This window comes from Schizosaccharomyces pombe (genome assembly GCF_000002945.2).
Source record: "Schizosaccharomyces pombe strain 972h- genome assembly, chromosome: I".
NCBI classification, from domain to species: domain Eukaryota; kingdom Fungi; phylum Ascomycota; class Schizosaccharomycetes; order Schizosaccharomycetales; family Schizosaccharomycetaceae; genus Schizosaccharomyces; species Schizosaccharomyces pombe.
In genome coordinates this window covers 2,102,004-2,126,034 of record NC_003424.3, presented here as the reverse complement: position 1 = coordinate 2,126,034, position 24,031 = coordinate 2,102,004, and the positions used below count along the sequence as shown (strand labels likewise).

General features: G+C 35.5%; 11 protein-coding genes and 11 long non-coding RNA genes across 22 annotated transcripts; 12 read left to right on the top strand and 10 right to left on the bottom strand.

Annotated features, from left to right (window-relative positions):
• Positions 1-56: 56 nt before the first annotated feature.
• Positions 57-1,130, bottom strand: whi2 (phosphatase activator). Its single transcript, NM_001019059.3, has one exon. The coding sequence runs from the start codon at positions 1,041-1,043 to the stop codon at positions 231-233; it is 813 nt and encodes a 270-aa protein (NP_593628.1). The 5' UTR covers positions 1,044-1,130; the 3' UTR covers positions 57-230.
• SPOM_SPNCRNA.796 lies at positions 202-2,739 on the top strand. The gene has a single exon (NR_151173.1). It is a non-coding gene; the product is annotated as a non-coding RNA (long non-coding RNA).
• rad57 (DNA recombination mediator, RecA family ATPase Rad57/Rhp57) lies at positions 1,529-3,005 on the bottom strand. The gene is made up of 2 exons (NM_001019058.3): positions 2,679-3,005; positions 1,529-2,583 (listed from the first exon to the last, which is right to left on the bottom strand). The coding sequence occupies exons 1-2, from the start codon at positions 2,743-2,745 to the stop codon at positions 1,586-1,588; spliced, it is 1,065 nt and encodes a 354-aa protein (NP_593627.1). The 5' UTR covers positions 2,746-3,005; the 3' UTR covers positions 1,529-1,585.
• A 7-nt stretch (positions 3,006-3,012) lies between these two features.
• Positions 3,013-3,494, top strand: SPOM_SPNCRNA.2949. Its single transcript, NR_192317.1, has one exon. It is a non-coding gene; the product is annotated as a non-coding RNA (long non-coding RNA).
• A 127-nt stretch (positions 3,495-3,621) lies between these two features.
• Positions 3,622-5,605, top strand: gpl1 (Gpl1-Gih35-Wdr83 complex RNA-binding subunit). The gene has a single exon (NM_001019057.3). The coding sequence runs from the start codon at positions 3,827-3,829 to the stop codon at positions 5,429-5,431; it is 1,605 nt and encodes a 534-aa protein (NP_593626.1). The 5' UTR covers positions 3,622-3,826; the 3' UTR covers positions 5,432-5,605.
• Positions 3,771-4,476, bottom strand: SPOM_SPNCRNA.2948. Its single transcript, NR_192316.1, has one exon. It is a non-coding gene; the product is annotated as a non-coding RNA (long non-coding RNA).
• On the bottom strand, positions 4,625-4,899 carry SPOM_SPNCRNA.2947. Its single transcript, NR_192315.1, has one exon. It is a non-coding gene; the product is annotated as a non-coding RNA (long non-coding RNA).
• Positions 5,606-5,693: 88 nt separating the features above from the next.
• Positions 5,694-9,155, top strand: mde1 (5'-methylthioribulose-1-phosphate dehydratase). Its single transcript, NM_001019056.3, has 6 exons — positions 5,694-5,872; positions 5,916-5,939; positions 5,983-6,060; positions 6,120-6,197; positions 6,246-6,421; positions 6,465-9,155. The coding sequence occupies exons 1-6, from the start codon at positions 5,751-5,753 to the stop codon at positions 6,671-6,673; spliced, it is 687 nt and encodes a 228-aa protein (NP_593625.2). The 5' UTR covers positions 5,694-5,750; the 3' UTR covers positions 6,674-9,155.
• Positions 5,756-9,510, bottom strand: fml2 (ATP-dependent 3'-5'-directionality DNA helicase fml2). The gene is made up of 2 exons (NM_001356051.2): positions 5,928-9,510; positions 5,756-5,879 (listed from the first exon to the last, which is right to left on the bottom strand). The coding sequence occupies exon 1, from the start codon at positions 9,164-9,166 to the stop codon at positions 6,815-6,817; it is 2,352 nt and encodes a 783-aa protein (NP_001342977.1). The 5' UTR covers positions 9,167-9,510; the 3' UTR covers positions 5,756-5,879; positions 5,928-6,814.
• Positions 9,511-9,578: 68 nt separating this feature from the next.
• On the top strand, positions 9,579-11,122 carry tfs1 (general transcription elongation factor TFIIS). Its single transcript, NM_001019054.3, has 5 exons — positions 9,579-9,722; positions 9,780-9,842; positions 10,018-10,697; positions 10,761-10,785; positions 10,835-11,122. The coding sequence occupies exons 1-5, from the start codon at positions 9,654-9,656 to the stop codon at positions 10,877-10,879; spliced, it is 882 nt and encodes a 293-aa protein (NP_593623.1). The 5' UTR covers positions 9,579-9,653; the 3' UTR covers positions 10,880-11,122.
• On the bottom strand, positions 11,105-12,045 carry dsc3. Its single transcript, NM_001019053.3, has one exon. It carries the CDS (start codon positions 12,022-12,024, stop codon positions 11,272-11,274), a length of 753 nt encoding a protein of 250 aa, NP_593622.1. The 5' UTR covers positions 12,025-12,045; the 3' UTR covers positions 11,105-11,271.
• On the top strand, positions 11,436-13,964 carry SPOM_SPNCRNA.795. The gene has a single exon (NR_151172.1). It is a non-coding gene; the product is annotated as a non-coding RNA (long non-coding RNA).
• utp5 (U3 snoRNP-associated protein Utp5) lies at positions 12,169-14,620 on the bottom strand. Its single transcript, NM_001019052.4, has one exon. The coding sequence runs from the start codon at positions 14,600-14,602 to the stop codon at positions 12,602-12,604; it is 2,001 nt and encodes a 666-aa protein (NP_593621.2). The 5' UTR covers positions 14,603-14,620; the 3' UTR covers positions 12,169-12,601.
• Positions 14,621-15,515: 895 nt separating this feature from the next.
• On the bottom strand, positions 15,516-19,021 carry bdf2 (bromodomain-containing protein). Its single transcript, NM_001356050.2, has 2 exons — positions 18,668-19,021; positions 15,516-18,153 (listed from the first exon to the last, which is right to left on the bottom strand). The coding sequence occupies exon 2, from the start codon at positions 18,093-18,095 to the stop codon at positions 15,912-15,914; it is 2,184 nt and encodes a 727-aa protein (NP_001342973.1). The 5' UTR covers positions 18,096-18,153; positions 18,668-19,021; the 3' UTR covers positions 15,516-15,911.
• SPOM_SPNCRNA.2946 lies at positions 16,789-17,164 on the top strand. Its single transcript, NR_192314.1, has one exon. It is a non-coding gene; the product is annotated as a non-coding RNA (long non-coding RNA).
• On the top strand, positions 17,849-19,282 carry SPOM_SPNCRNA.2945. The gene has a single exon (NR_192313.1). It is a non-coding gene; the product is annotated as a non-coding RNA (long non-coding RNA).
• A 190-nt stretch (positions 19,283-19,472) lies between these two features.
• Positions 19,473-20,247, top strand: SPOM_SPNCRNA.2944. Its single transcript, NR_192312.1, has one exon. It is a non-coding gene; the product is annotated as a non-coding RNA (long non-coding RNA).
• A 354-nt stretch (positions 20,248-20,601) lies between these two features.
• On the top strand, positions 20,602-22,005 carry acp2 (F-actin-capping protein beta subunit acp2). The gene is made up of 3 exons (NM_001019050.4): positions 20,602-20,791; positions 20,989-21,385; positions 21,435-22,005. The coding sequence occupies exons 1-3, from the start codon at positions 20,786-20,788 to the stop codon at positions 21,836-21,838; spliced, it is 807 nt and encodes a 268-aa protein (NP_593619.3). The 5' UTR covers positions 20,602-20,785; the 3' UTR covers positions 21,839-22,005.
• SPOM_SPNCRNA.2943 lies at positions 20,780-21,187 on the bottom strand. Its single transcript, NR_192311.1, has one exon. It is a non-coding gene; the product is annotated as a non-coding RNA (long non-coding RNA).
• On the bottom strand, positions 21,932-23,706 carry atg14. Its single transcript, NM_001019049.3, has one exon. The coding sequence runs from the start codon at positions 23,251-23,253 to the stop codon at positions 22,081-22,083; it is 1,173 nt and encodes a 390-aa protein (NP_593618.1). The 5' UTR covers positions 23,254-23,706; the 3' UTR covers positions 21,932-22,080.
• SPOM_SPNCRNA.2942 lies at positions 22,036-22,673 on the top strand. The gene has a single exon (NR_192310.1). It is a non-coding gene; the product is annotated as a non-coding RNA (long non-coding RNA).
• SPOM_SPNCRNA.2941 lies at positions 22,985-23,255 on the top strand. The gene has a single exon (NR_192309.1). It is a non-coding gene; the product is annotated as a non-coding RNA (long non-coding RNA).
• Positions 23,707-24,031: the final 325 nt, after the last annotated feature.

Sequence of the window (24,031 nt, the reverse complement as noted above, 5' to 3'; positions counted from 1 at the left end):
GCACTTTCATGTTACCACAACTAGATTGAACGTATTGTAATATTTATAAAAAACAGTATTAACAAAATTCAAATAAAAAATTATTATTCAAAATAAATATACTACAATAATTATCACGCAATTTGAGTAAAATCTGGGAAACCTCGTAACATTGGTATCTGTTAAAAGAATGGCTGCATGCACGGCCTAACTTAGCAAAATGTTTTTTAATCTTATTTTTACTAAAACACTTAGTCTTGAGAATTTTCACGATTTCCCATAATCGTAACTTCCAACAACCACTGCTTTCTCCTCCAAACATTGATTAAAGATCCGTTTACTTTTATAACTTCGTTTATCCACCAGCACTTATTACCTGGCTGTCCCCATAGCTTCAAAATTTTACTCAAAAATTCTTCGCTTAATGAGGAGCTCTCGACTGTTGTTATGATATACGACATTAAGCTCATTAATTTTGGCTCCTTTACTCTCTTGGCCCATTTATCGTTGTAGCGAAATCCACAATGCTGTAATGCATCAACTAGCGGTCCATCACTCAGCCCTTTTCGGATTTTTTTTTTGTCTGCACTTTCAAAAACGTCGTTGTTCTTGAAAGTTTGCTCTAATAAGTCGCTCCTGATTTTTTGGTCGACGGGCTTTTTATTTTCAGAAAATAAATAGATATTGCAACATTCTGTTAAGAATAAAACGAGGGTAGTATTCGATATAGGATTAAATGCAATTTTTGAGGGATAAGCATTATTACTTTTTTTAAATAATGGTAGATAGGTGTCCAAAATCCATTTACAAATGGAAGGGTCGATTTTGTGGCATTTGAAACATGATGAGACATCACCTCCCTCATGTTTTAAAAGCAGATGAAACCCATTAGGAAATAGAAGTGCCAACACGGTAGTTGGTAATATTGGAAGTTCAACGCGATCAATGACTATTAGTTTGCCCCGGATGTTGAAATGTATTTTTTCTGGAAAAAACTTTAAATTACTTTCCAGTGTATTGGCTAAAGTGTCAACCGTATTGATTCGATCAATTGGAACTGACATTTTTGTGTTCTATTTTTGTAACGATTATGTTATAAAAGAATGTTCATTTTTTATTTACAAGATATCACCAATGCATACTTGGCTTTTGGTAAAAATGTTAGGTGCAAATTTCTAAAGGATCGCCAATAGCGGAAGCTATCGGAAAGGTCTTACAAAATCTTTTACGCGCAATAGTAAAAACAGGTAGAAAAAGCCATTCGTCGGTTAAGAGAGCTCTTTGGGCATTCTTTGTTACGTGTAAAACTTTTTATTGTATTTTTTTCCATTTCAATACCCAACTGGTATATCCAAAATTCAGTCCACTAAAGTATGTCGGATTCTAATAAAAATGCACTACCATCATAGATCAACAAAATATATATTTAATAGTGACAGAGGTAATATAAATATAAAGATAAATAAGTACACTTATATATGTAACAGTTACTCAAAGCATTACTTTTCTTTCTGCGAATGATTGATAAGCGACAGTCGATTAAACAAAGTTAGGGCAATTCATAAACCGGTTTTATTATATTATATATAAAATTTTTACAAAAATGCTAGCACGAATATATCCCAACCGATCCTATGCATATTCGTACGTCAAGCCTTGGAGAATTTGGTGAATAAACAACCCGAAAGATTCTCCCCGAATTATTGGTGGCAGAGTCGGTTTTCTTAATTAATGCTAATCTCGTACTGATGTTATTAGTCCAAACGAGACCAAGAGATGGTATTTTGGGATTTGGATCTGTGTCATCCCATCCCGAAAACCATTGCGATTGATAATCTAAACTAAACAACCCAATAGCATCATAATCTCTAGGAATTCTATCGCTAACTTGGTTAGCTATGACAACAGCAGCTTCATGTTGATGAGCTAAAGTGCGTAGAGTCATAGCTAACTTTCCCAATTGATTTCCACGTTTGGCAATATTATCTAAATCTCTAAAATGACTTTTGGATCGGTTGTAACGGAGCTCAGCTCTGTAGTTGGAGGCGACACTATCCAATATAACCAACCCAATTTTATCCCGATTGAATAAAATCGGCAGTTGATACTGAATGATATGTTCTTGAGATTCCAGATCTGGGCATAATATAGTATACACCCTATCTCCTGGATTTTTTATAATTATGTCTTTCTTATCAGCTTTGGGATACCTTTCTGGTAAATAACGCGCCAGTTCAAATAATCGTTTTGTTTCAAGACCGGACTCTGTAGAAATGAAGACAGCTGCTTTGTTCATTCCTCCTAAACTGAGAGGTAGTTGAACCATTAAACAAAGCTGCATACAAAACTGTGACTTCCCTGAACCGCTTTCACCACATATTTCAGTTAACTGTCCTACTGGTATACCTCCATGTAGAGTTTCATCCAACTTTACATCGCCAGTTGTCAAATATTTCGAAGTGACTTTGGAAGCAGAACATCTTACTGGTTGAAGAAGGAGGGATATCTGCTCAATTAACTGTAATAACTCACTTTGACTACAATGTGTGCGTCTTTCTAGCTCAGTAATATCCAGCGTTAACAAATCAACCGTGCTTACTTCTCCTAAAGCTGTCAGTAATTCCGTCTTTTAAGATCCCGGTACAAAAACCCAATATTTTTTTTTTATGTGCAAGCTTATTGAACTACTAAACGCTTACCTAATTCAAATGCTGAAGCAATTTTCTCATCAAAGTAGAAATTGTCAACATAATTCGAAATATCCATCCATATAGTAGAAAGAAAGAAGATTTTTAATTGTAAATATGATATGTATAGTTTTTACTCATAAAGATAAATGAAAATTATATCCACACCATAGAATATTCGAAAGTTGATAGTTTTATATAATGAACAGCTTTGTATCCTACGATTGAATTAAATTCTCACGATTATTTAGAAGTAATAGCACGAACTTCTAACCCACTTTTTCGCAGAAAGAAACGGTAATTTATGTACCACTATAGAAGTGGTGAGTCGAAGATGTTGTACGCGAATTACAACTGACCTGCCAATACCTCTATGTTTAGTAATTATAATCCTTATGAGAAGAAGCCCCGCAATCGACGAATATTTATATGAACATTGGTTTTTATAGAACATTAGCATAGTAACCGCTTACACTTATTTTTTTAACATCTTCAAACCATACATCTATGAAAAACCCCACGTAATGATACACATACTTGCCTAACCACCATTCCTTAATTGATAATTAAGTTATCAAGATATGTGAAATTATATAAGCAGCATATCCAAATGTGTATTGCTCATTAATTGTTAGGCATTAAAATTCGTAGTATGGTTGAGCAAACGAAGTATAAGAAATGATGTTTTACCAATCAACCGACGATAATTCGCTCAGTTTACCAGCTACCAACAAATTTCTTAGTTTATGAATGCTTGGTTCAACATGAAGTAATACTAAATAGAACTTTGTTGAGATTTCTCAATAACAGACAAAATATACATGATACATTTTTCATCTCATGAAACTTCAACTGTACAAAGAATTAGGTAATAGATAAATAACGTACCCTAACGCTCGCAGATTGCACTACGGAGGCAGCTGAAATTCGAAGCAAGGGCAACTGTTTAAAAATTGAGTATTGTAATTGCTTTTGTCAACAAATCAGAATTCTTTGATAAGTTATCTGGCTTTATTAAAAATTAAAAGTTGCTCAACATAGTATTCTTGTCGCCTCAAAAATAATGGGCTTATAGTATCCTAAAATATGCCTTAAATTTTGAATTTTGAATTTTTTTTTTTTCAGTTTAACTACGGATCACGATTACTTCTTGTTTTAAAATGTATGCCAATTCAAGAAAAAGAAGCAATGTCGATGTTCATCGGCACCCTTATGTAGTTTATGGCTCCCCTTTTGATCTTGAGCCGTCCAGAATTAATCAAGGAGTTCCTGTTTGGAAACAAGAAGCCAGGGATGAGCGTAATAGAAAGAGATTTCATGGTGCATTTACTGGTGGATTTTCTGCTGGCTATTTTAATACGGTTGGTTCAAAAGAGGGTTGGCAACCTAAATCTTGGAAAAGTTCAAGGAATGAAAACAAAAGTGTGCATGGAATGACTATTGACGATATTATGGACGAGGAAGATCGTGCTGACCAAGAGCTTAGTAAAGTTTATACTTCGAAAATAAATACGATTGATACATCTATACCAATTGATGATCCTCTACTTAGAGAATTCTCAAATAGGGACGATAGCATTGGCGAAAAAATGTTAAAAAATCTTGGATGGAACGGTCATGATTTTGTTATATCTCCATTTCAAGGGTATTATGATGACACTAAGTTAACCAACCAAGCTTATCACGGTATCGGGTATCAAGCGGACGATGTTTTTCAGCTGGAAAGAAAACCAGTTGGAATGGCAAAAAATCTGCGCGGTGGATTTGGATCAGGTGTTTTAAATGATGATGGGATAGAAGATCAAGATATATACGACCTCGGTGCTCCAAAAATGCGGTATGATAAATCTATCAACATTACAAAAAAAGTCGCTTCTCCATTTACACCCGTTAAGCATACCTTTCTGTCAAAAAAAGACAGAAGCAAAGGGAAAAGCATAATCAAATCGCAAAATTGCTCAGATGGTCTACCTCCCCTTCCAGGATTTGTAGTGGTATTTAATTTACAATCACCTTTTCAAAATAATTGGTTTCCTCCTCCTACAATACCTGAGGGTTGGGAGCCAAAACTTTTTACAAATTCTCAAGGATTTTCACAAAAAAAAGCCCAAACTTCAAATGAGCGCTTACCACTTTTTGCTGAGAAAAGTGAAACAAATTCCAACGGTGAAGCAAGTTTACCTAGTGATGTTAATCATGGTGTCAAGGAAGATGAGGGATCTTGGCAACTAATTGACATTGAGACAGCTAAAAATGCAATGTCTAGGAAAGATAATCCCTATAACGATGAGCGTGCCGGAATTTACGAGATTTTCCTTAAGGCGCACCTAATGAATATGCCACGATTACTCAGAGATATTGATTCTCGTCATTTACTAGAATTTACTCAAACAGCTTCACTATACCGACCTATGTCAAAAAATCTATCGATGCGTTTCGTAAGTTCTTTTGAAGCCTCGACTAAAAAAGAGTCGATTAATTCACATAGTGAAACTGATGATTCAATTTTGAGAAGACCTCGTACAGTTGTTACATTCATTCCCGAACGTCTTCTTTGTAAACGCTTTAATGTCGCCTTACCGTACGGTCAAGAAAAACAAAAGCGTAAAAATATTTCTTCTATTGAAAATGTACCTATTATTGCTGAAATTGAAAACAAAAGTATCGATTCAATTGATACAAGGAAGTTGAATCGACCCCAGGATATAGAAGAAAAACCAAAAGCTCCCCAAACTCTTTTCAGTGCAATATTTGGGGATGACTGAATAAAAAAATTATTAATTGATTTCTATTGTACTTTATTTTCATTAGGTTAATAGACTGTAATAAACTTTTTGTTTTAAGCAAAAACTTAGTACTTCCTATTTATTCAAGTGCCATGACACAATGTTTAATAATTTCATAAAAAAAAATAATAATTATCAAGATAGCTATTATACACATCAATTCTTTACTTCACTTTGTTTGCTTAATGTCGCGTAGATTAAACTCACAGTTACTTTTGCTACTTAAAAATTTTTAAACGTTAATGAAACGTGACCCTTTTCAAAATTTTTCATCAAGATAATTATCATCATAGTAATAATGGATGATTTTCTAAAGAAAGACTTAGGATGTCTTCGTTCTGGCGATTTGAAAAAATGTGGTGAATTAATTTGCGAAATCTGTCGAGATCTGTATACGTCGGGCTGGGTTACAGGAACTGGGTAATTACTAATTTGAATTTAATATAACTAATAAAAGAATCAGAGGAGGAATTACCATTCGCTCTGGGTACAAAGCATTATTAAAGCGTCAAATATTAACTTTCATGTAGAGATGCCATTGTAATCGCTCCCTCGGGTGTACAAAAGGAAAGGATGGAGTTACACCATCTTTTTGTCATGTCTTTAATGTATGATATTATTATTGTCATTGTTTTTATCATTTTGAGTAGATGCTAACCTCTTGCAGTACTCGAGAATATATGCGAATGCCAGCTCTTCGATTGAAACCTTCTCAGTGTACACCTTTGTTTTTAGCAGTATACACGTAAGTCAGCAAAGTTGTTGAACATTGAATTCTTTACTAAAGCAGTAGCTTGCGTGACGCATATGCATGTATCCATACCCATTCTCAGGAAGCCATTTTATTGTCTACTCTATTTGCGGATTCTGATCATTTTTCGGCAACAGGTTTTGAAGTACTATCGTATATTCCAAAAGGATCTAAAAATAATGGGTTTCATAAGCCAACAGATAAGATAAAAATTCCATGTATGAGTTTACAAACTTTTATAAAAGGCTGCTAACCGAATAGTTATCAATAATACTGCTCATGAGTCTGATCTTCATGATAGTTTGCAAGAAGCGATCAATTTGTACCCAGATACTTGTGCTGTAATTGTTAGAGATCACGGTATTTACTGCTGGGGCGATACGTGGCAAGATACCAAAATGAATACTGAAGCGGTAGAATTTTTATTCCAAGCTTATTTACGGAGAAGAAGGCTTCAAAAACCAGAATAGAAATTTTGTGACAGCTTGAAAGACATTGCGTTCTAAGGTAAAAGTTACTATATAACAAATAAATAAGCTTAAACTCACATAAGTTCCTACTAAAGTTTCGGATTATGATATTTTTTTCTTTAAGGTATTTAATCAGTAATTTCATGTACTTTGAAATAATGCATTCGACGTTTTCTTCATCCGCTTCCGTTTAAATTTCTCTTCATATTTTAAGTATTTGGTGACAGAGGAAGGCGAGCATTGTTGCAAAAGTCTACCCCGTCTATAGATGCTGAGCGTTAATAAAGAATGTGGTACTTTTGCGAACTTAGTCAATTTGTCACCCATATAGGTAGGCTTTGAAAATACATTGCGTCTGGCGTTATAAATACAACTTCTATAATCCGATTTAAATCGCTTAATTTTTGCGTCTTCAGTAGGCACCCGTAGGTTGCTTTCCATATCTTCAAAAACATCATCCACTATGAAAGGAAGATACCGTTTAGAACGAGAATGCGCTTGGTTCGCTAGTGTATTTACAGGTGACAATGATGAGGAATTATTGTTATATGAGTTTAATATCAATGTTGCGTCCGCATTGTTCTGTAAAGCTTGAAATTTAAAAATAGGTTGTATGTTGCTAGGGATTAAACGAGGAACGTCCTTTTTAAGTGCTATTTTTTTACCGGATTCAATTACCTTTTGAACCCTTCTGTAGGAAACTTGAGATCGCTCCCATTTAGAATCTTCACAATCTTCGGTAAGAAGCACAAAAACTTTTCCACTTTTCTTACGACCAGTTCTACCCATTCTTTGAATCGTGCGTATCGGTGAAGATGAAGCATCATAGCAAATAATCATATCGGTATCACCAATGTCTAAACCCTCTTCGCCGATTGATGTAGCAACTAGCGTGTTTATAACACCTGCACGAAATTGATCGATAGTTTCTTTTTGTTGCATCTGATTCATGCCAGTTGAGTAAGCCGAGTTCGCCTGCCCAATAAATAAAGAAGCTCGAACCATAGGTCGAATTGCCAACAATGTCGTTGTGATATATTCAGCAGTGTTTCGAAATTCTGTGAAAATCATAACTCGTTGATTTTGATAGCCTTCAGAAGTATCTTTGAAATGTTCTTTCAAAAGTTCAAGAAGATGATTCATTTTAGGATGGTTTAATGACAAACCTTGAATTTTATTGTGAAGGTGTTCTAAATAAAAAGCAAACGGTTTACTAGTAAACAACCAAAAGCTTTGTCCACTCCCTTTTCCTTCAGCTTTATTTTTAGTTTCCACAAGCTTTTGATAAAATTGGATAATCCCATGACAATCTAACAGATACGTTATATGAGCACATGAAATCAATAGCGTAAAGCAACTCATGATTTTTGATTTTTCTTTAGATTGTACATTTTTTGAACTAAAGGAATACTTTCGTAAAGAAACGAAAAGCGTATAAGCTTTTATATTAAGGCATTCACAATTGATAGGTATAAGTTTTTTTTGACGGAGAAAATTAAAATATGGCCGGTATAGGTTAGCAAAGTCCGATTTTAAAATATTCATTTCAGAGGAGATCGTGACCTTAATCAACTGAATCTTTTTATGAAAAACATATGAGCGAATATCTATACTTTCTTCGTTGCGAACAATGAGTTTGGAGATATGGAGGCAATCTACTACCTTTTGAACAGAGGCGGTAGAAGATCCTGGAGTTGCGGTTAAACCAAGGACTCGAAAATGACTATTAGATCTAAGCACTGCCCTCATAACCTGAGCATACGAATGGTTGCCAGTAGCTCTATGAGCTTCATCAAATATCAGGCAAATAATACTTTTGGCATCCAGTAAATGTTCCTTTAAATCATTCTGGAGTGTTTGTGGAGTCATGAAAAATACTCGTTTCGTATTGTATTCGAAAAGTCGACGATCCGGTGATACTTCACCGTTCAATTCAGCGGTAGCACCTGGTGACATTCCCGCTACATTGGAACAAGCAACTCTTTGTTGCAACAGTAATGGTTTTGTGGGGGCAAGAAATATTATTTTGCTTTCAGGAAACCAACGAAAATAGTTTAACATGACCACTGCCGCAATAAATGTCTTTCCCAACCCAGTAGGTAGAGCCAGTAATAAATTGTGGAATAATGCTTGCTCACAAAATTCCTTTTGATAATTTCTATACTGCTGAGTCTGTGGAAAAATCCAGTTTTGCATTGCATCAATATTTTTTGGAATGTCAATATTGTTTTCTAACTCAGTTATAACTTGAGGTTGAGAAGAAGGAACCCTACAGCCTCGCAAGTCTAGTTGAAACGTAGTATTTTCAACGTCTTGATTATGTTTTATACATTTCAAATTTGGTTGCCTTAAAGCAGGATTAGAATTCAACAAAGATCCTTCAACATTACAAAGCACTGAGGTAGGAACATTTCCTCGTTCTCCGTTCACCTCGATACTTGGCAGGTCTACTTCAGAGTCGGAATAGTCACTTGAGTCTCTCAGTACAATCATGAAACTAAATTTATGAAAACGAACGAACACATAGACCAAAGTAAGTTTCAAAAATAAACTGAATATCAAACTTTTAAATTCTTGAACATCAAGTTTCTTCAATTTGATCAAACAACATTATAATCTTTGCTTTTCATAAACAAAGCTGATAAAACAATTAACAATTGAGTAAGATCAAGTCAGCGGAGGAGCATGAAAATTTAACGTTGTAAAATAAACACGAGTACTAATGCGATAAACAGAAAACAGTTTGCAAACTTGAAAAAAAAACTGTCAAACTCAAGAATTCAACTAACAAAATCACGTTACGGGGTGTTGATATTCACATCAGCAACTATGGTGGTGAAGAAAAATCACAACGGTATTAGTAGACATGTGAGATGTAAAGCGCGTTATCCAAAATAAATCCTCTACCACCATAAGATTATTAATTTTGCAATCTGCTAACCAACAGCAGTGTTTACAGTATTCGAACTTAATTTGAATCATGGACTCTGCTGATATCCGATCTGCGAAAGCAGCTTTGGAAAAAGCTATTCAGGGAAAGAATATAGAGGTTTGTAATTTGTGCTATTGGGACTTACAGATGGTTTTGAAGCTAATATCAAGCTAGACTATAATTAACATTATGACACGTTTAAAAAATGAAGTAGTTGCTACCGAAGAATTACTTAAGGTAGGTTTATTACATGCAATATGGTAGTATTCTCGCACGGATTGTTGACAATATATTACATGAATTTTGCAAATTTCACTTAATAGAAATAACATCTTTCTTAAAATACGAATTCCACAAGAGTACCAACATTTGATGGAGAATCGGTATTCAAAATACTAACCAATGATGCTAGGAAACCCGGCTGGGATTAGTCGTTGGCAAGCTCAGATCTCATCCCAATGAGAAAGTTGGTGAGCAAGCTCGGGAAATTGTAAAAAAATGGAAAGCCGATGTTAGTAAAGGTCGTCCATTGAAAACCACAACTACAACTTCCTCCACGCCTTCTAAACATGCGGATGTAGGTTCTCAAGCTCAAAAACAAGTTCAAAAACAAAGCAGCAGTGGTCAGCGTACTTTTAAATCTGATAATGTGAACGTCAATGTGACTGATGACAAGATTCGCAACAACTGTATTGGATTAATGTACAATGCATTAGTCATAGATTCGGATGAATCTTCTTCATTAATAATAGCCAAAGCCAAAGAAATTGATGCGCAAGTACTTGCTAGAGCAGCAGGTAAAACTGGTTCTGAATATCGAAACAGAATGCGGTCCTTGTATATGAATCTTAAAGATAAAAATAACCCGAAACTTAGAGCATCAGTATTACGAAATGAAATTACTCCGCAAAGACTCAGTACCATGACTTCTGCCGAATTGGCTTCAGAAGACCGTCGCAAGGAAGATGCCAAGCTAGAACAAGAAAATTTATTCCATGCGCAAGGTGCTAAACCCCAAAAAGCTGTTACAGACCTTTTTACTTGTGGGAAGTGTAAGCAAAAAAAAGTTTCTTATTACCAAATGCAAACAAGGTATGTTATTTGTCATGATTTTAGTACTTTTTATCGCGTAAAATTTATTAACAATCCGTATAGATCTGCTGATGAGCCTATGACAACGGTAAGCATTAGTCTATTTGGGTAGAATATTTGGACTAATTTTTTTTTAGTTTTGTGAATGTACTGTTTGCGGAAATCGCTGGAAATTTTCTTAAATCTTGGGTCAGCCCATTTAGATACCGGTTGTAAAATAATCCTTCATATTTCTTCTTCTTTTTATTGTTTTAGAAGCACTCTCCTCTATTGTGTGTGTTTTTTTTTGTTTTAGGATCTGATTGGTATCTTTCATTCTAGCGATGAATATATGCATATTTTACTTTTGCACACTCAATACGACACTTTTACAGTTATCCTACTTTACACTTCTTAATAAATCCAAATGGTGTTTTAAACGTACATTTAATAAGTTAACGCTTGATCAAAGCGAATAGATCATAAAATTCGACATTATTAATCCTCAATTAAACTGTAGTCATAATTAACAAGTGCAACGAAAAGTGGAACGATTAATTGTATTGGACAAAAATTTTAACAAAAATGAACGGGTTTACCATCGATACGAGTGTAATAAGCCGTATGCAAAATTGCAAATAATTCCGACAAGAATGGATAATTGCATTCTCAGAGAGAACATTGTCCTTTCCCAAAGAAAATAACAAGCAATAGCTCCTCCAAAAAAGCCTATTAATACTCCAGCCAACAAGGTTTCATATGACATGTCAAGTTCGTCGGCAGAAGAGTTTTGTCCTCCATTGTCAATCCAATCGTCTTCTGCCTCTCTGATAGCGTCTTCCGTGAGTGAATCCAAATTAGTTCCTCGTAAGCGATGAAATTGGCTACGCAAATTATTGACCTCGGTTTCTGTAAAACCAGCTTCACGTAAACGATCAAAACCACGGAGTGTTTCTCCAGTCTGAGCATTTTGTAAATCATCAGGAGATTCTGAATTAGAGTTAAGGCCGCTTTGGGCTTGGTCTTGTGAAGCCAATTCTTCTTCCGTCAAGGTTGGTCCCACTATACAATGGATAAATGCTTTCTGAACTATGTTTGGATCGTCATTTTCGTCTCTTTGCCAATTCCCCCTAACTGCTCTTTCTACTGTGAAACCTGGGGATAACAATCTTCCTTGAAAAACCATTTTTAGCTGTTTATCTCGACATTCTGGAATCCGATTACGAACAATCTTAAACAGACTGTGAATAGTGGTAGTTTGCGCATCACTTATTTCTAAAGATAAATCAGGTATTGATGATGCGAATCGAATGACAATTTCCCATTTTTTTAAAGCACTTGAGGACATTGATTATTTTCCAACGACTGTGGAGAAGGAGGAAGTACTGACTATGTCAGCTAAATGTGATACTCATAGGATGGTACGGTAAGTAAAGTGTTCCCTTCAATATACATATAATGTTGAATAAAAAAATAGGAATATGTTTACGTATTTGGTAAATCTACGAGTTACGCACTAAGAAAAAAAAATATCTCAACATACAACGTATCCTAAAGTCAGATGAGATTACAGCTTATAAACAAATGACAGCACAATCCAACATATACCACAATATGCTTCTCTATTTTTTTTTAACCAAACGAGATTTATCAGCAATCGCTGGCCATCAGTTTATTCTCGAAAAGTGTTGTCACCGGGGCTAAACAGCGAACAATTCGCAACATTTCTTACTATAATGAGCTTGAAATATGCAGCACCACAGGTAATTTACAAGATTAATTCTCTTTAAAAAATTAAGCTTGTAAATTGTACCTCCAAGACGAGAAAAACAATAATTAACAAAAACAAACACAGAAAATAATACCAATACCCAAATTAAACGAATATTTGATCAACTCGCTATTACAAAAACATGTCATGAATTTTACTCAGATTCACTGTTTTCAAGACTTTCATCTCCCGAATAGTCTTCACTCAACTCCCTATTTTCATTTTCCTCATCTGGAAAGGCACCTTTACTCGAATTCTCTTCATCTGAATACATCTCATTGTCGACTGAATCGTCCGAGCTATAGCCTTCATCGCCGGTAGAAGATGCTTCATCCATGGATTCTTCATATCCCTCATAATATATACTAATCGGCTCCTCATCCTCAGCATTATCTTTAGAACCACCTGCTTTCCGAAAGGCGATTTGGGAAAGAACGAGATCTAATTTTCCTTGCAGAGCTAACATACTTGAATATTTTGATGCACGATCTTCTAAGATGGAATGTAGGTTAGCTAATTTGTGCTTTAAATCATCGACAAGGACTAAATGACCACCATGTGTAATTAAGGTACAGCGTATCCACACCATCAAAACATCCGCTCGCATCGGACGAAGTGCTAGTTTTTCAGCAAGTTTATCTAAAAGAATTGGTGCTAATGATGGATCCAATCTTCTAATGGTAGTGTCAATAGTCTCGACATTGTTATTATTGAAACAAGACTCTAATAAAGACTGATCGTTGGTTTTTAATGCTTGAGTAAGTACAGTAGACAAGGATGTAGAAGCAGATATTTGAGTTGAAAGCGCTTGAGCTTGCTGATCAAGTTTGGTTAAATTTTGCAAGCGCTCTGCTAAACTTGGTTCCTGCTCTTCCCCTTCCATAGCTTCGGCGCTTCCTATCTCTTCAGTTTTTCTTAAATCTTTCTGCATAACCCCAGAGGAAATAGTTGCATTGGATTCATCGTAAACATTCGAAACAGTTTTGTTTTTCGATGTAAGTCGAGTTTTTGAACGAACCAATTCTATCAGCCCATTCGTAGCTTGAGATGACAATATACGCCAAGGGACAGTTTCGAAAACAGTTCTAGTAGATTCCTTCCATACAACAGTGAGGGAATCAGTGCTTTCGAAAGCAATCGATTCAAGAACAATTGGAGGATCTCCTCGAGAACGACAAAAACAAATCTTCAAAGTAGAATGACTGGTGAGAAGTTTACGTCGATGTGATAAAGACGAGGCATTCGTACCATTCTGTCTTAATTTAGATAGCCAAGGGTTTTCAAACATCTCTATGGTACCATCATTCGTAAGAGCTGCTAATACACCGGTTTCAGGGTTTTCTATCTCATAGGCTATTGAAAGCATTTTGACTTCATTCTCACAAACCAAAGCTCCAACATTCTTGACAGTATTGGTAGGAAATTCGCCAGTGCCATCAAGTTCCTTGCTGTACAAATTAATAAACCTGTCTTGATTTGCTGAAACCCCAAAATAAAATTTATTTTCATCTTTTAAGTACTGAAATACAACTGAATTTATCATAGAAGTATGTGTGGTCAAAGAATCAATCGGATTTCTGTGATTAAGGTCAACGATGTGAATGTTGTGAGACGAAGCTAACGCTAAATTTTTAAAAACCGTTGATAAGTAAAGACCAGAGAATTCCCTGGAAGAAGAAGGAACTGTAAAAGACGTTCTAACCTCTCCCGTATTTACACTAAAGCATACAACTTTCCCAGTAATATCAATCGCAAATCCATCGTTGGCTAAAACATGTGCTCCTATAATTTTTTGCAATATTCCAAACGAGTAAGTTCTAGTTAAAGATCCTAAATGTTCTGAATATATAAGAATTTCACCAGAATTAGTGCCAAGAACTAAAATTTCTCCAGAACCACTTATATCAGTTGTAATTTGTTCACTAGCATATAGAGGCTTTTGTTCCCAAGCTATGCAGCTAATCACTTTCTCTTTCTCTAAAATGTATTCGGTTTTTAAAGATCCAGCGACGGAATCAAATATACGCAACCTTTGTGCATCTAATGCTTCAACAACGTTGGCATAAAGCTTTGCGGTTTCATTAAAAGCCGTTATTCCTATTCCATTTTCTTTTTCAGTTTGAAATGCCAATTGAGGCCGACTCCTTACTGCCATTGAAATGCAAACGCTGTTAGAAAAGCAAGTATGCTGTTTGTACTGTTTTAAGCAAACAAAACTTAACACTGTAACGAAATTTTCTATTTTCGCGTTATGTCTCATTAACTAATCTAAAATATATGCTGCGTACGCTCACACTATAGTACGGATTATTGTGAAACTTCTTTAACAGCAAGGTCATTATACTTTGCTACACTAATTTATGTTTATAAGCTTCAACACTATACTCTGTCGCTCGATTCATTCAATATTTACCTGCTGACTTTTCAATTGATGTTTACGATTTGAATAAGAAAAAACCCGTGTCCTTTTTAGAAAAACTACTACTCAAGAAAAGCTTGTTTAGCTTTTACCCCTCAGTATAGCTTGAACTGCTGAAAATTTATTATACCAACGCTAATTCTGCTTTTAATAATTCAATATATATATATATATATATATGTTTAAAATACTATTTATTAAGTAAATATGATATTTAAAGTTAAAGTCGGTAAAATTGAATGTATGGCTATTTGGCCTACATTCACGTTATTGGCATACAATTAAAACATACAATTAGGAGATGATATCGTAAAACAATAGTTCTCTAAGTACAAAACGTACCAATAATAAAATGGAAACGGGCTTTCTCTACAACAAAGCAAGCTACAATTTTCCGACGTTTCCAAAACTCGCTAAGCTCTTAAAAACATTTAGATTCAAAATCATTGATTGTTATCCCTTCCACTCTTGAATGCTTGTGCTTATCTTTCAACCGTAAATGGCGTTATTAGGCACAGGAATGCCGGTAAAAATGTATTCAAATTTTTATAACTCGCGTCTACCAATTCAAGTACAATAACGAAACATTCACATGTCCAGGAAGAATCAAATTTTTGCTTACAATTTAGCACCGCGATCATTAAAAAAATTTAGTAAAATATTTAATTTTTATATTTTCTATAGACAGACGCTATAACTAATGTACAAAAAAGTATAGGTCCAAATTTGTTGCTTTTCAATTAACTTTGGAATCAGTCATCAATAAAAGCAAGCAATGGAACCGTGTTTAACATTAACAAAGTCAAAAGAATCATAACAAAACCTATACAGGAAGACTAAAAAAGAACTTCTAAGGTTATTTGGAAAAAATAAGTTCATGCAAGCAATAAAATAGAAAAATGAAAATAATAAAGAGTGTGAAGTATAAAACCATAGAGAAAATTTGTATGCATTTGCATATGTACAGGAAAGATAAAAAAGGGGAACAATAAAAAGAGCCTTAAAAAAATAAATCAAAGAATTTGGTTAAACCTGCTAACCACATCTATGCGGAATCGCTACTTTCACTGCTTTCACCATCATCTTCAGAGGAAGAATCATCACTGCCTAACGATTTAGTATTATAAGCAGCAATATTTCCTGTAACAGTATTCTTATTTTGAGCAATGCCAGAAAATCTGTCTAATTGGGCACGAAGCTGCCGGATTTTTTCAGCCTGCTCCGTTTCAGACAGGGCTCGTCCTTTCTTTTTCTCTTGATGGGTATGAGAGGCGGTAGCTAAAGCTTCAGCTCCGATCTCATCACCTTTGCACACATAATAATAGACTTTATAAAATACATCAGGTGGCATTGCCGACACATCAATTTCAATCTCATCGGTATTACGTAAATGAGGTAGTGCGGCCCTTAATATTTCGGCAACATGCGAAAGTTGGTCTGCAGATAAGTAATTACACTGTTCAGCCAGCTCATTCTGCATTTCATATGTAATAGGTGGGTAAATGTCAACGCTAAGACTCCTAGAACGTGAACGGCGAGATACTGAAGAAGAACGTGCTCTAGATTTCATGGCCTGTAAAGTACTTTGCAGCTTGTGAATTTGACGATTAACTGCTTCAAACTCCTCACCATCATCCTCCAAAAATTCGTCACCGCTATCAAAAACTTCATTATCTCCGTAATAATAATCAGTGTTCACTGAAGACATACCCATATAGGTCTCCGAATCAAAGTCGGGTTTATTAGCCCATAATTTCTGAAAGATAGATTCAAGCTTCTTTCCCATAAGGTGCACAGGAGTACCAGCAGAATTAAATTTATAACAATTTTTAAACATGAGAACCATGTCGGCTTCAAAAGCTTTCATTGAAGCATATTCGTTATGATTCAATTTGTTTTGCATCGTACCCAAATCCATAGGATGTTTAATTACTTTGAAGTAATCAGGACAACCGCATGCTGTAGGATTAACAGGTTTATAAAAAGGATAAGCATAAGCTTCGTGCTGCTTCTTCAACAATTCTTTAAGAACAGATTGGCAGAACTTCATTTCAGCTGCATCTTTGCGACGGTGTGGCTTCAAATCATACATGGTCTCACGAATTCCTGATGAAGAATTAGAATACATGGCGGCTTGTCGACGTGTACGCGCCCCACCTTTAGGTGCAGTCATGCTACGTGGACGACGGCCAGGACGGGAATAACTGGTCACATAAGCAGAAGGTAGTTGTTTCAATTGTCGTTCGAAAGTAGCTTGTAGATTTTTACCCATTACACCCACAGGTGACTCAGTACCATTGTACAGGAAACAATTACTGAACATCAAGTTCATATCATCAATGAAATGTTGTGCACTGCTATAAACGCCAGAAGAAAACTTCTTCTGCATGGTTCCAAGATCAATTGGGTTTTTAATAATGGTAGGATAATCTGGAATATTTTGTTTCACAGGATCAACAGGAGCACGAAACGGAATGGAGTCACGACCACGTCGTAGTTGGCGAAGCATGGCATGAATATATTTATGCTGCTCTTTTGTCATTGGTGGATACTGATCCTTATCATTTTCTTCTTTTTTTACAGTCTCATCGTGAGGGGAACTATGCTCCTTACTGCTGCCAGCAGCAGTAGAGTCCAGAGCCTGTAAAGCAGAAGGAGATGCCGATTCTGAAGCTTCAGATTTAATTTTATTAGACGCATCGTTGGTAACGGTGTTTGAGGCACCATCTTTCAGCGACGATGGTGATACGGGTGATGTCTTTGAAAATGTTAAGGAGTCATCTTCATTGCGTACACGCTTAGGAGGATGAGTATGAGAATCCAACGATTCAGAGGATTTTTCCTCCTCCTGCAGCTGCAAAGAATGTTTTTTAGAGTCACCGTCAACAGTGATATTTGACACGGAGGGATGAGTGGGGGATGATGGAGACTCATCGTCGAAATTAGTATAAGGCGGAGTCGGATGCAAATATTGAGAAGAGTAATCAGTCTCCTGATTATCGCCTTTCTGCTCCTTCTCCAACTCTGAGTCACCAAAAAGATCTAAGGTTCCATCATCATTTTCGCTAATTGGAAAATAAGATGATTCCTTTTCTTCACCATTCATAGAAGGCTCGGGTGATCCAGGAGTAAATGTGGAAATGGTAGCAGCGTTGCCAGTTACAGGCGCAGTAGTAATGAGAGATGAAGTGACCGAAACGTCTAAATTTGGTACTTGAACGGGGGTCATATCGAGATCTTCAAGCTTATTGAGGACAGTAATAATATCTGTGAACGCCTCCTTCACCCTAAAAAAGTTAATATTAACATCTTAAAAATTGTTAGGAAAGTCCAAAAAAAGTGAAGCGGGAAAAAACAGATGGCATATTTACAACGACAAAAATTAACGACGGTGAAAAATAACTACTGACATAAGCCATCATTAGTTATATAAATAAAAGGAACTACGATAAAAAAAGGCGTAGGTAACATTGTCAAACGGAACACGAGATATTAACAAAAGAGGAACAATAGCACCACCTTTCCACAGTCTACAATATAATGGTGGTAGACGCGTCGCAACACAGAAAAGAAACGTATCTTTGGCAAAACAAAAAAAAAATTTTAAAGTCAGTTCCTTTCAATGAAGAGACTACCAATTCCAATTTTTTAACCTTTAGGATAAAAAAGCGACAATTCTAACAAACTTCGACAAACCATATCAAAATCCTAAATCACCAGCAAAAAATCCAAATTAAGAGTTGGACTGCCCTCACTGCCTCACCCACTTCACCTGTCATAAACACAAACAAAACTACTTACAAAACAAAATTGCCACGTTGACGTATAAGCTACAGCAATCAACACAGCAACACTGAATATCAAATTGCTAATAGTACACAAAAACAAGAATGAACAAAATTAATGCCGGCTAACCTTCACAACACACGCGCGCATAAACTGCCTATTACACTAAAACAAGCAATATGCAATATTTACTTCGTTGTATAGCGCCAAACAATAACAGATAGCACAAATGACTTAAGATTTATAGCGACTTGGCTTCAAAGGGACAAAAAAGTAGTGCCCTATAACAAATTAACGATTAATAACGATATCGAACTCTTCCGCGCGACTAGCAATTTCAAGAGTCGAACCGAGGAAAAATGTGGTTTGCAGAGGGAAGGAGGAAACATGTTGGTATAAGTCACCGTTGTCCTCAGGGTTAGGGTTTTGATGTGAATCAACATTGCGGCGGATGAACGATTAGATGATAATTTCAATGGAGGGCGACTGACCAATTATCTTTCTCCTACGTCACCACTGGCTAAAGCTATCAGGCGCAACGCAAATCGCGGGGTGTTATTGTAAACAAACAAAACCAAAAAATTCGGCCAAACTATGTGTTCTGCAAGTAAACAACTTAATAATAATACAATTAAAAGATAAATGATCAACAATAATTGCAGGTTAACTTCTTACAAAATTTCGATAAAAGTTTCAAACCCACAAAGCACATTTTCTGTTTTAAGTGTTTGTAATCACACACTCACTGCTACAACAACAGTAATTACAGCCTTTGTCAAGACAATAAACAGATAGAAATACGGAAAAGTGCAATTATCCAATGTAATCCTCCAATGTACTGACAAAAAGGTTCAATCCAGTTTAAGCAAGGTTAGAAATGTTTGTTTACACAATTGGTTTCAGCCGTGCGCTAGTAGTCTTAGTATGGCCAAACATACGAAAAAAGTTAGAATGCAAGATTCGAACTCGGGATTTCAAGAACTCCGAACGGGACAAAGAATCTTATGGAACGGAATGGAATCATTTCTCGGTCATTTGAGAAACCGTCCTACAATCTGATTGGTTAAAAGGACCACACCATGAAAAAACCCATGTGATTTTTGCGAATCAGAAATCGGTGAGAGATGGGAGTTGAACGCTTGTACATAATTACGTGACAGTGGCAAAATCTAGGCTCTCCCAAAATTTTTGATCACAGTTAATGTTCCGCAAATTTTTAGAACGTTGAGTCGCGCTATTCCATTTGAAAACCGTTTAACAAAACAAATTAAATGTTCTTTATTTCTAAGGAACGCAGTTTGAAGATATACGAACACTAAATTCGTAAGTTGTCATACTGCATAACGACAGTAAAACGTTATTAAAGGTTGAGTGGATGCTAAAACAGAAGGTGAGATGTAGATAAAGATCAAAAAGCAGTTAAACAATGCATTTGTTAAGGTTATAAACATAAGAATAGATTTTAAAAGATCCATAGTTTAAATAAAATGAAAGACCATTGCTTAAAATGAAAGAAGGACGTTTGTTATTGACTTTTTTATGACTTTACATGGTTTGACTCGTAGAAAATCCAAACTTTAGATAGAAAGCGATTCAAGCATTGACTTTGGCATATAATTCTCCTTGTTTCTGTATTAAGGAATTTAACCGATATACAGAAAAGTTTTGTATTCGTTGCCAATACTAAATTTAACTTGAAAATGTTCAATATTGAAAAATAGACAGCTTATTGAAGTGACCAACAGTAGCATCTAATAAATTCTTGACTTTTTCCGCTTGAACAAAATGTGCTCTTCTTTTGATTATTTTTAACAGCTCATTGATATTACCAGTTTGATTATAAAGTAAGTTTGAGGTTGGTTTTTGCTACGTTGTCATCACCAGAGGGTTCATCGTTCAATGTTCACCGCCATATGTTGTTCACTTTCTAAACTTACGCAGAAAGCACCAGAGTACAAGTACCTCACCACCAGTCAGTCACCTCTACTATTTGTGTACTGCACCGTGAAGAATCTTCGTAATTTATGCGACGAATCTAAAGTTACTTCCTATAATCATTAAGGCCTCACTTTTATTCTGAGATCGCTATCCGGTTGTATTCTTTTGTTTAAAGCATTATATCATCAACTCACCATGAATGTAAGTATTACTGAAATTAATTACCTTGCCCAATTTTTTTGTTATATTTTTATTATATAGCCATCTGTAAATTCATCTTATCATTGAATGCATATTTCATCGATTTTCGTCAGTATTGCTCAGAGACTTTATGAATTTGCTTTTCACATTCTTTGTCGTTATCCTTCTTTACAATATCAGCTAACTTATTCTTTTAGTCTGAAGACGCTGCATTAGATTTACTCCGACGATTAAACCCAAAAGATATCTCTAAAAACCTAGACACAATTCTTTCCGTCGCTCCCGATTTAGCTGATGTCCTTCTCTCGTCTGTTGATCAGCCTCTAAAAGTAAATACTTGTTCTGAGTCAGGTAATCAATATTTGTTATGTGACTTTAACAGGGATGGAGATTCGTACCGCTCACCATGGAGCAATAAATATGATCCTCCTTTGGAGGATGGTTTAGTTTCTACTGATCGAGTTCGTAAATTAGAAGTTTCTTTGAATGAAGCAATCCGTGTCTATCTTGATCTTTATTACGAGGGCGGTGTTAGTAGCGTTTATCTTTGGGACCAAGACGATAGTTACGCAGGCGCCGTTCTCATAAAAAAGGGTATTTTTATTTTCTGTCAATTTCATTATATAATTCTAACTTCATTTAGCTTCTACTTCTAACTCAAGCGGATGGGATTCTATTCACGTGTTTGAATGTCTGCCTACCACGGAAACCAACGTTTATGATTACCGACTTACAAGTACTATTATCCTTTTCCTTTCATCTGGCTCGGAGGAACAGTCTGCCTTGCCTTCCAAAGCTCTTAACCTTTCAGGTCATTTGACTCGCCAAACTTCTCAACGATTACCAGCGGCAGATGATGACACTGAGATCGCTAATGTTGGCAAATTGGTTGAGGAAATGGAAACTCGGATGCGCAACTTCCTCCAGGATGTCTACTTTGGAAAAACTAAAGATATCATCAACCAGACTCGTTCCATTCAACCCGTTTCCGATGCCCAACCAAATGATTCGGCTTTGCGTTCAGTTTTAAACGATCTTTCCATTTAGGATTGCTTTTTGTTTTCTTTCCGTGATCTTCTCATAGTATTCGTTCCATCTTCAACGAAAATAGTCATAGAAAGATTGACTAATATAAATAAATACACCGATAATCTAATTTTTTTACAACAGTTTTAAAAGAAATTATTGAATTTAATTGTTCAGTAAAAAAGTTTATATAAATAGCATTAAAAAATATACGTTAAGAGACTTTATAAGAAAGCTGTTAATCGAAGATCATGTAAAAAAGGTCATGAAATAAGCTGATATGGTTTAGACGAGGAACGTGATCGAAGAGAGGAGTAATTTATTGGAATTGGAAGACGCGCCAGGTATAATCGGTGAAAAAGGTCAAAATCCATACCCATCTTGTAATGCCAATCTGGCTTTTGAGAAGTTAGCGGCTTGGTACGTAGCTGAACTAACCAGAAACCAGTATACTGCATTAACTCAAAAAGCTGGGATTGGGTAATTCCACGGGGAAACGAAAAAATGCCACAGTTCCATGAAATCCAAACTATGTTATACATTATATACAACATTTGTTCCGATGAAAATGAAGTCATGGGTTTTTGATCAGGCGAAGGGAGTTGAAGCGGGCATGGTAAGGGAATACTGGTATACTGAGCTAAAAATATACAAATAAAGGATAAAGTTAAAGCACAATCAGGATTTAAAAACATTTTCTCTTTACTTCTGATACATACAGGAATGCCAGAAATAGTCACAGAGGCATTTAACTCCATCACCTGAGAAAAAAAGTTGCTATAAAAATGTCCTGTTTCATTGTCACTATGAGATAAGTCGGATTTCGAATTGCCCATTGATAATTTTGAAAGTCTATACGCAAGAGATGAATCTATGGAGTCAGGGTTAAACTCTGATCCCATTTGAGCAGATTTTTGAGTGCAACCCTGAGTGTTAAGCACTAAATCCCTTTGCCAGTGAAGTTGATACATATCCAAAACCCTTGTTATCAGCTTCTTTTGATACTCATGCAATTTATTTTGAAGTAGCTCAGAACGGCGATAAGCTGTAAGGTATTCCTTAGAGAAATAGTCACTCGTTGAATGTGATAAGCCAGCTAACTTTTGACTCGCGATATTAATTGATTTTTTGCGATTAGACAAGTCATCTTCTATAAGCTGTTTGCGGGAATGCAAGTCACACGATAACGATTTCTTTTCGTTTAGAGAGGCAGCAAGGTTCTGTAGTCGATAAGTTAATTCCTCTTTTTGGGTAATCTTTCCTTTTAGAGAGAAACTTTCTGATTTCAATTTAGCAACCTTTTCAAGCTCTGACTCAATATCTCGAGAGAATTCATCACGTTTATGATAAAAATCATAAAGCTGCTTTTTTAAACAGCTTTCGCAAATAGAAGGACGTCTTGTTTCGCATAATTGGCATTTATTGACATGCAGCATACAAACACACCTTCAGTTTAGATCCAACAATGCCTTCAAGTGGTACGCAAATTTCAATTATAGCACAGCAATAAGAAAACTTAAAAACCCAGCAGGATATTAATTTCCTACTACGTTAACTGTCAACTTGTATACAATATAGGTGTTGTTAAAATAATGAAGCAAAAACAAAGAAGAAAAAGGGAAAAAAAATAAACAGCGCAGGTTTTTAAACAATTATTCTTAGAAACGAAGGGCCTCCTAACGGACAAATTCAAAAATATTAATTTAAAAGTGAAACTGCATTCCTGGCTGTTCTTGCAGAATTGAACAACCAATGCGATATTTTTGACAGAAAAAACGACAAATATTAAGAAAAAATTATATTATACGAATTCAATGCAATGAGTAGATGGACTTCTATTTCTTCAAATCCCCGAAGTAGCTACTTAGCAGTTGATGTTCGTATTGATTACTACAATCGTATGCAAATAGTTACTTTATAAAGCGTTTAAAAATATTTCCTTAAAGTAGCCTGTTACTCGACACTCAAATTTTTGCTAAATAACTTTGAGTGATGAGCAAGGTGTTTTACAAAACTATTTTATCTAAATAAATAGGTTAATAAAATATTAACTAAATAATATAATCCTAGAACCCAAACCATCCTCTTTTAACATTAGCTTTTGCAGTATCACCTAGAAAACATAACGTGGTACGCTGCCATAATATAACGAAACACTATTTGTTGTCATATTTCTTAAGGTTCAGTGACAAAAGATCTCTAGTATCTGCAGTT

What these genes read in the sequence shown, in the direction of transcription:
- whi2 (NM_001019059.3), bottom strand. Translation starts at nt 1,043, where the DNA reads ATGTCAGTTCCAATTGATCGAATCAATACGGTTGACACTTTAGCCAAT.
- rad57 (NM_001019058.3), bottom strand. Translation starts at nt 2,745, where the DNA reads ATGGATATTTCGAATTATGTTGACAATTTCTACTTTGATGAGAAAATT. An exon ending in TGCTTCAGCATTTGAATTAG is followed by an intron (nt 2,584 to 2,678) that starts GTAAGCGTTTAG and finishes TGACAGCTTTAG; the next exon opens with GAGAAGTAAGCACGGTTGAT.
- gpl1 (NM_001019057.3), top strand. Translation starts at nt 3,827, where the DNA reads ATGTATGCCAATTCAAGAAAAAGAAGCAATGTCGATGTTCATCGGCAC.
- mde1 (NM_001019056.3), top strand. Translation starts at nt 5,751, where the DNA reads ATGGATGATTTTCTAAAGAAAGACTTAGGATGTCTTCGTTCTGGCGAT. An exon ending in GGCTGGGTTACAGGAACTGG is followed by an intron (nt 5,873 to 5,915) that starts GTAATTACTAAT and finishes TAAAAGAATCAG; the next exon opens with AGGAGGAATTACCATTCGCT. An exon ending in TTGTTTTTAGCAGTATACAC is followed by an intron (nt 6,198 to 6,245) that starts GTAAGTCAGCAA and finishes CTAAAGCAGTAG; the next exon opens with CTTGCGTGACGCATATGCAT.
- fml2 (NM_001356051.2), bottom strand. Translation starts at nt 9,166, where the DNA reads ATGATTGTACTGAGAGACTCAAGTGACTATTCCGACTCTGAAGTAGAC.
- tfs1 (NM_001019054.3), top strand. Translation starts at nt 9,654, where the DNA reads ATGGACTCTGCTGATATCCGATCTGCGAAAGCAGCTTTGGAAAAAGCT. An exon ending in TTCAGGGAAAGAATATAGAG is followed by an intron (nt 9,723 to 9,779) that starts GTTTGTAATTTG and finishes ATATCAAGCTAG; the next exon opens with ACTATAATTAACATTATGAC. An exon ending in TATTACCAAATGCAAACAAG is followed by an intron (nt 10,698 to 10,760) that starts GTATGTTATTTG and finishes CAATCCGTATAG; the next exon opens with ATCTGCTGATGAGCCTATGA.
- dsc3 (NM_001019053.3), bottom strand. Translation starts at nt 12,024, where the DNA reads ATGTCCTCAAGTGCTTTAAAAAAATGGGAAATTGTCATTCGATTCGCA.
- utp5 (NM_001019052.4), bottom strand. Translation starts at nt 14,602, where the DNA reads ATGGCAGTAAGGAGTCGGCCTCAATTGGCATTTCAAACTGAAAAAGAA.
- bdf2 (NM_001356050.2), bottom strand. Translation starts at nt 18,095, where the DNA reads ATGACCCCCGTTCAAGTACCAAATTTAGACGTTTCGGTCACTTCATCT.
- acp2 (NM_001019050.4), top strand. An exon ending in CGCCGTTCTCATAAAAAAGG is followed by an intron (nt 21,386 to 21,434) that starts GTATTTTTATTT and finishes AACTTCATTTAG; the next exon opens with CTTCTACTTCTAACTCAAGC.
- atg14 (NM_001019049.3), bottom strand. Translation starts at nt 23,253, where the DNA reads ATGCTGCATGTCAATAAATGCCAATTATGCGAAACAAGACGTCCTTCT.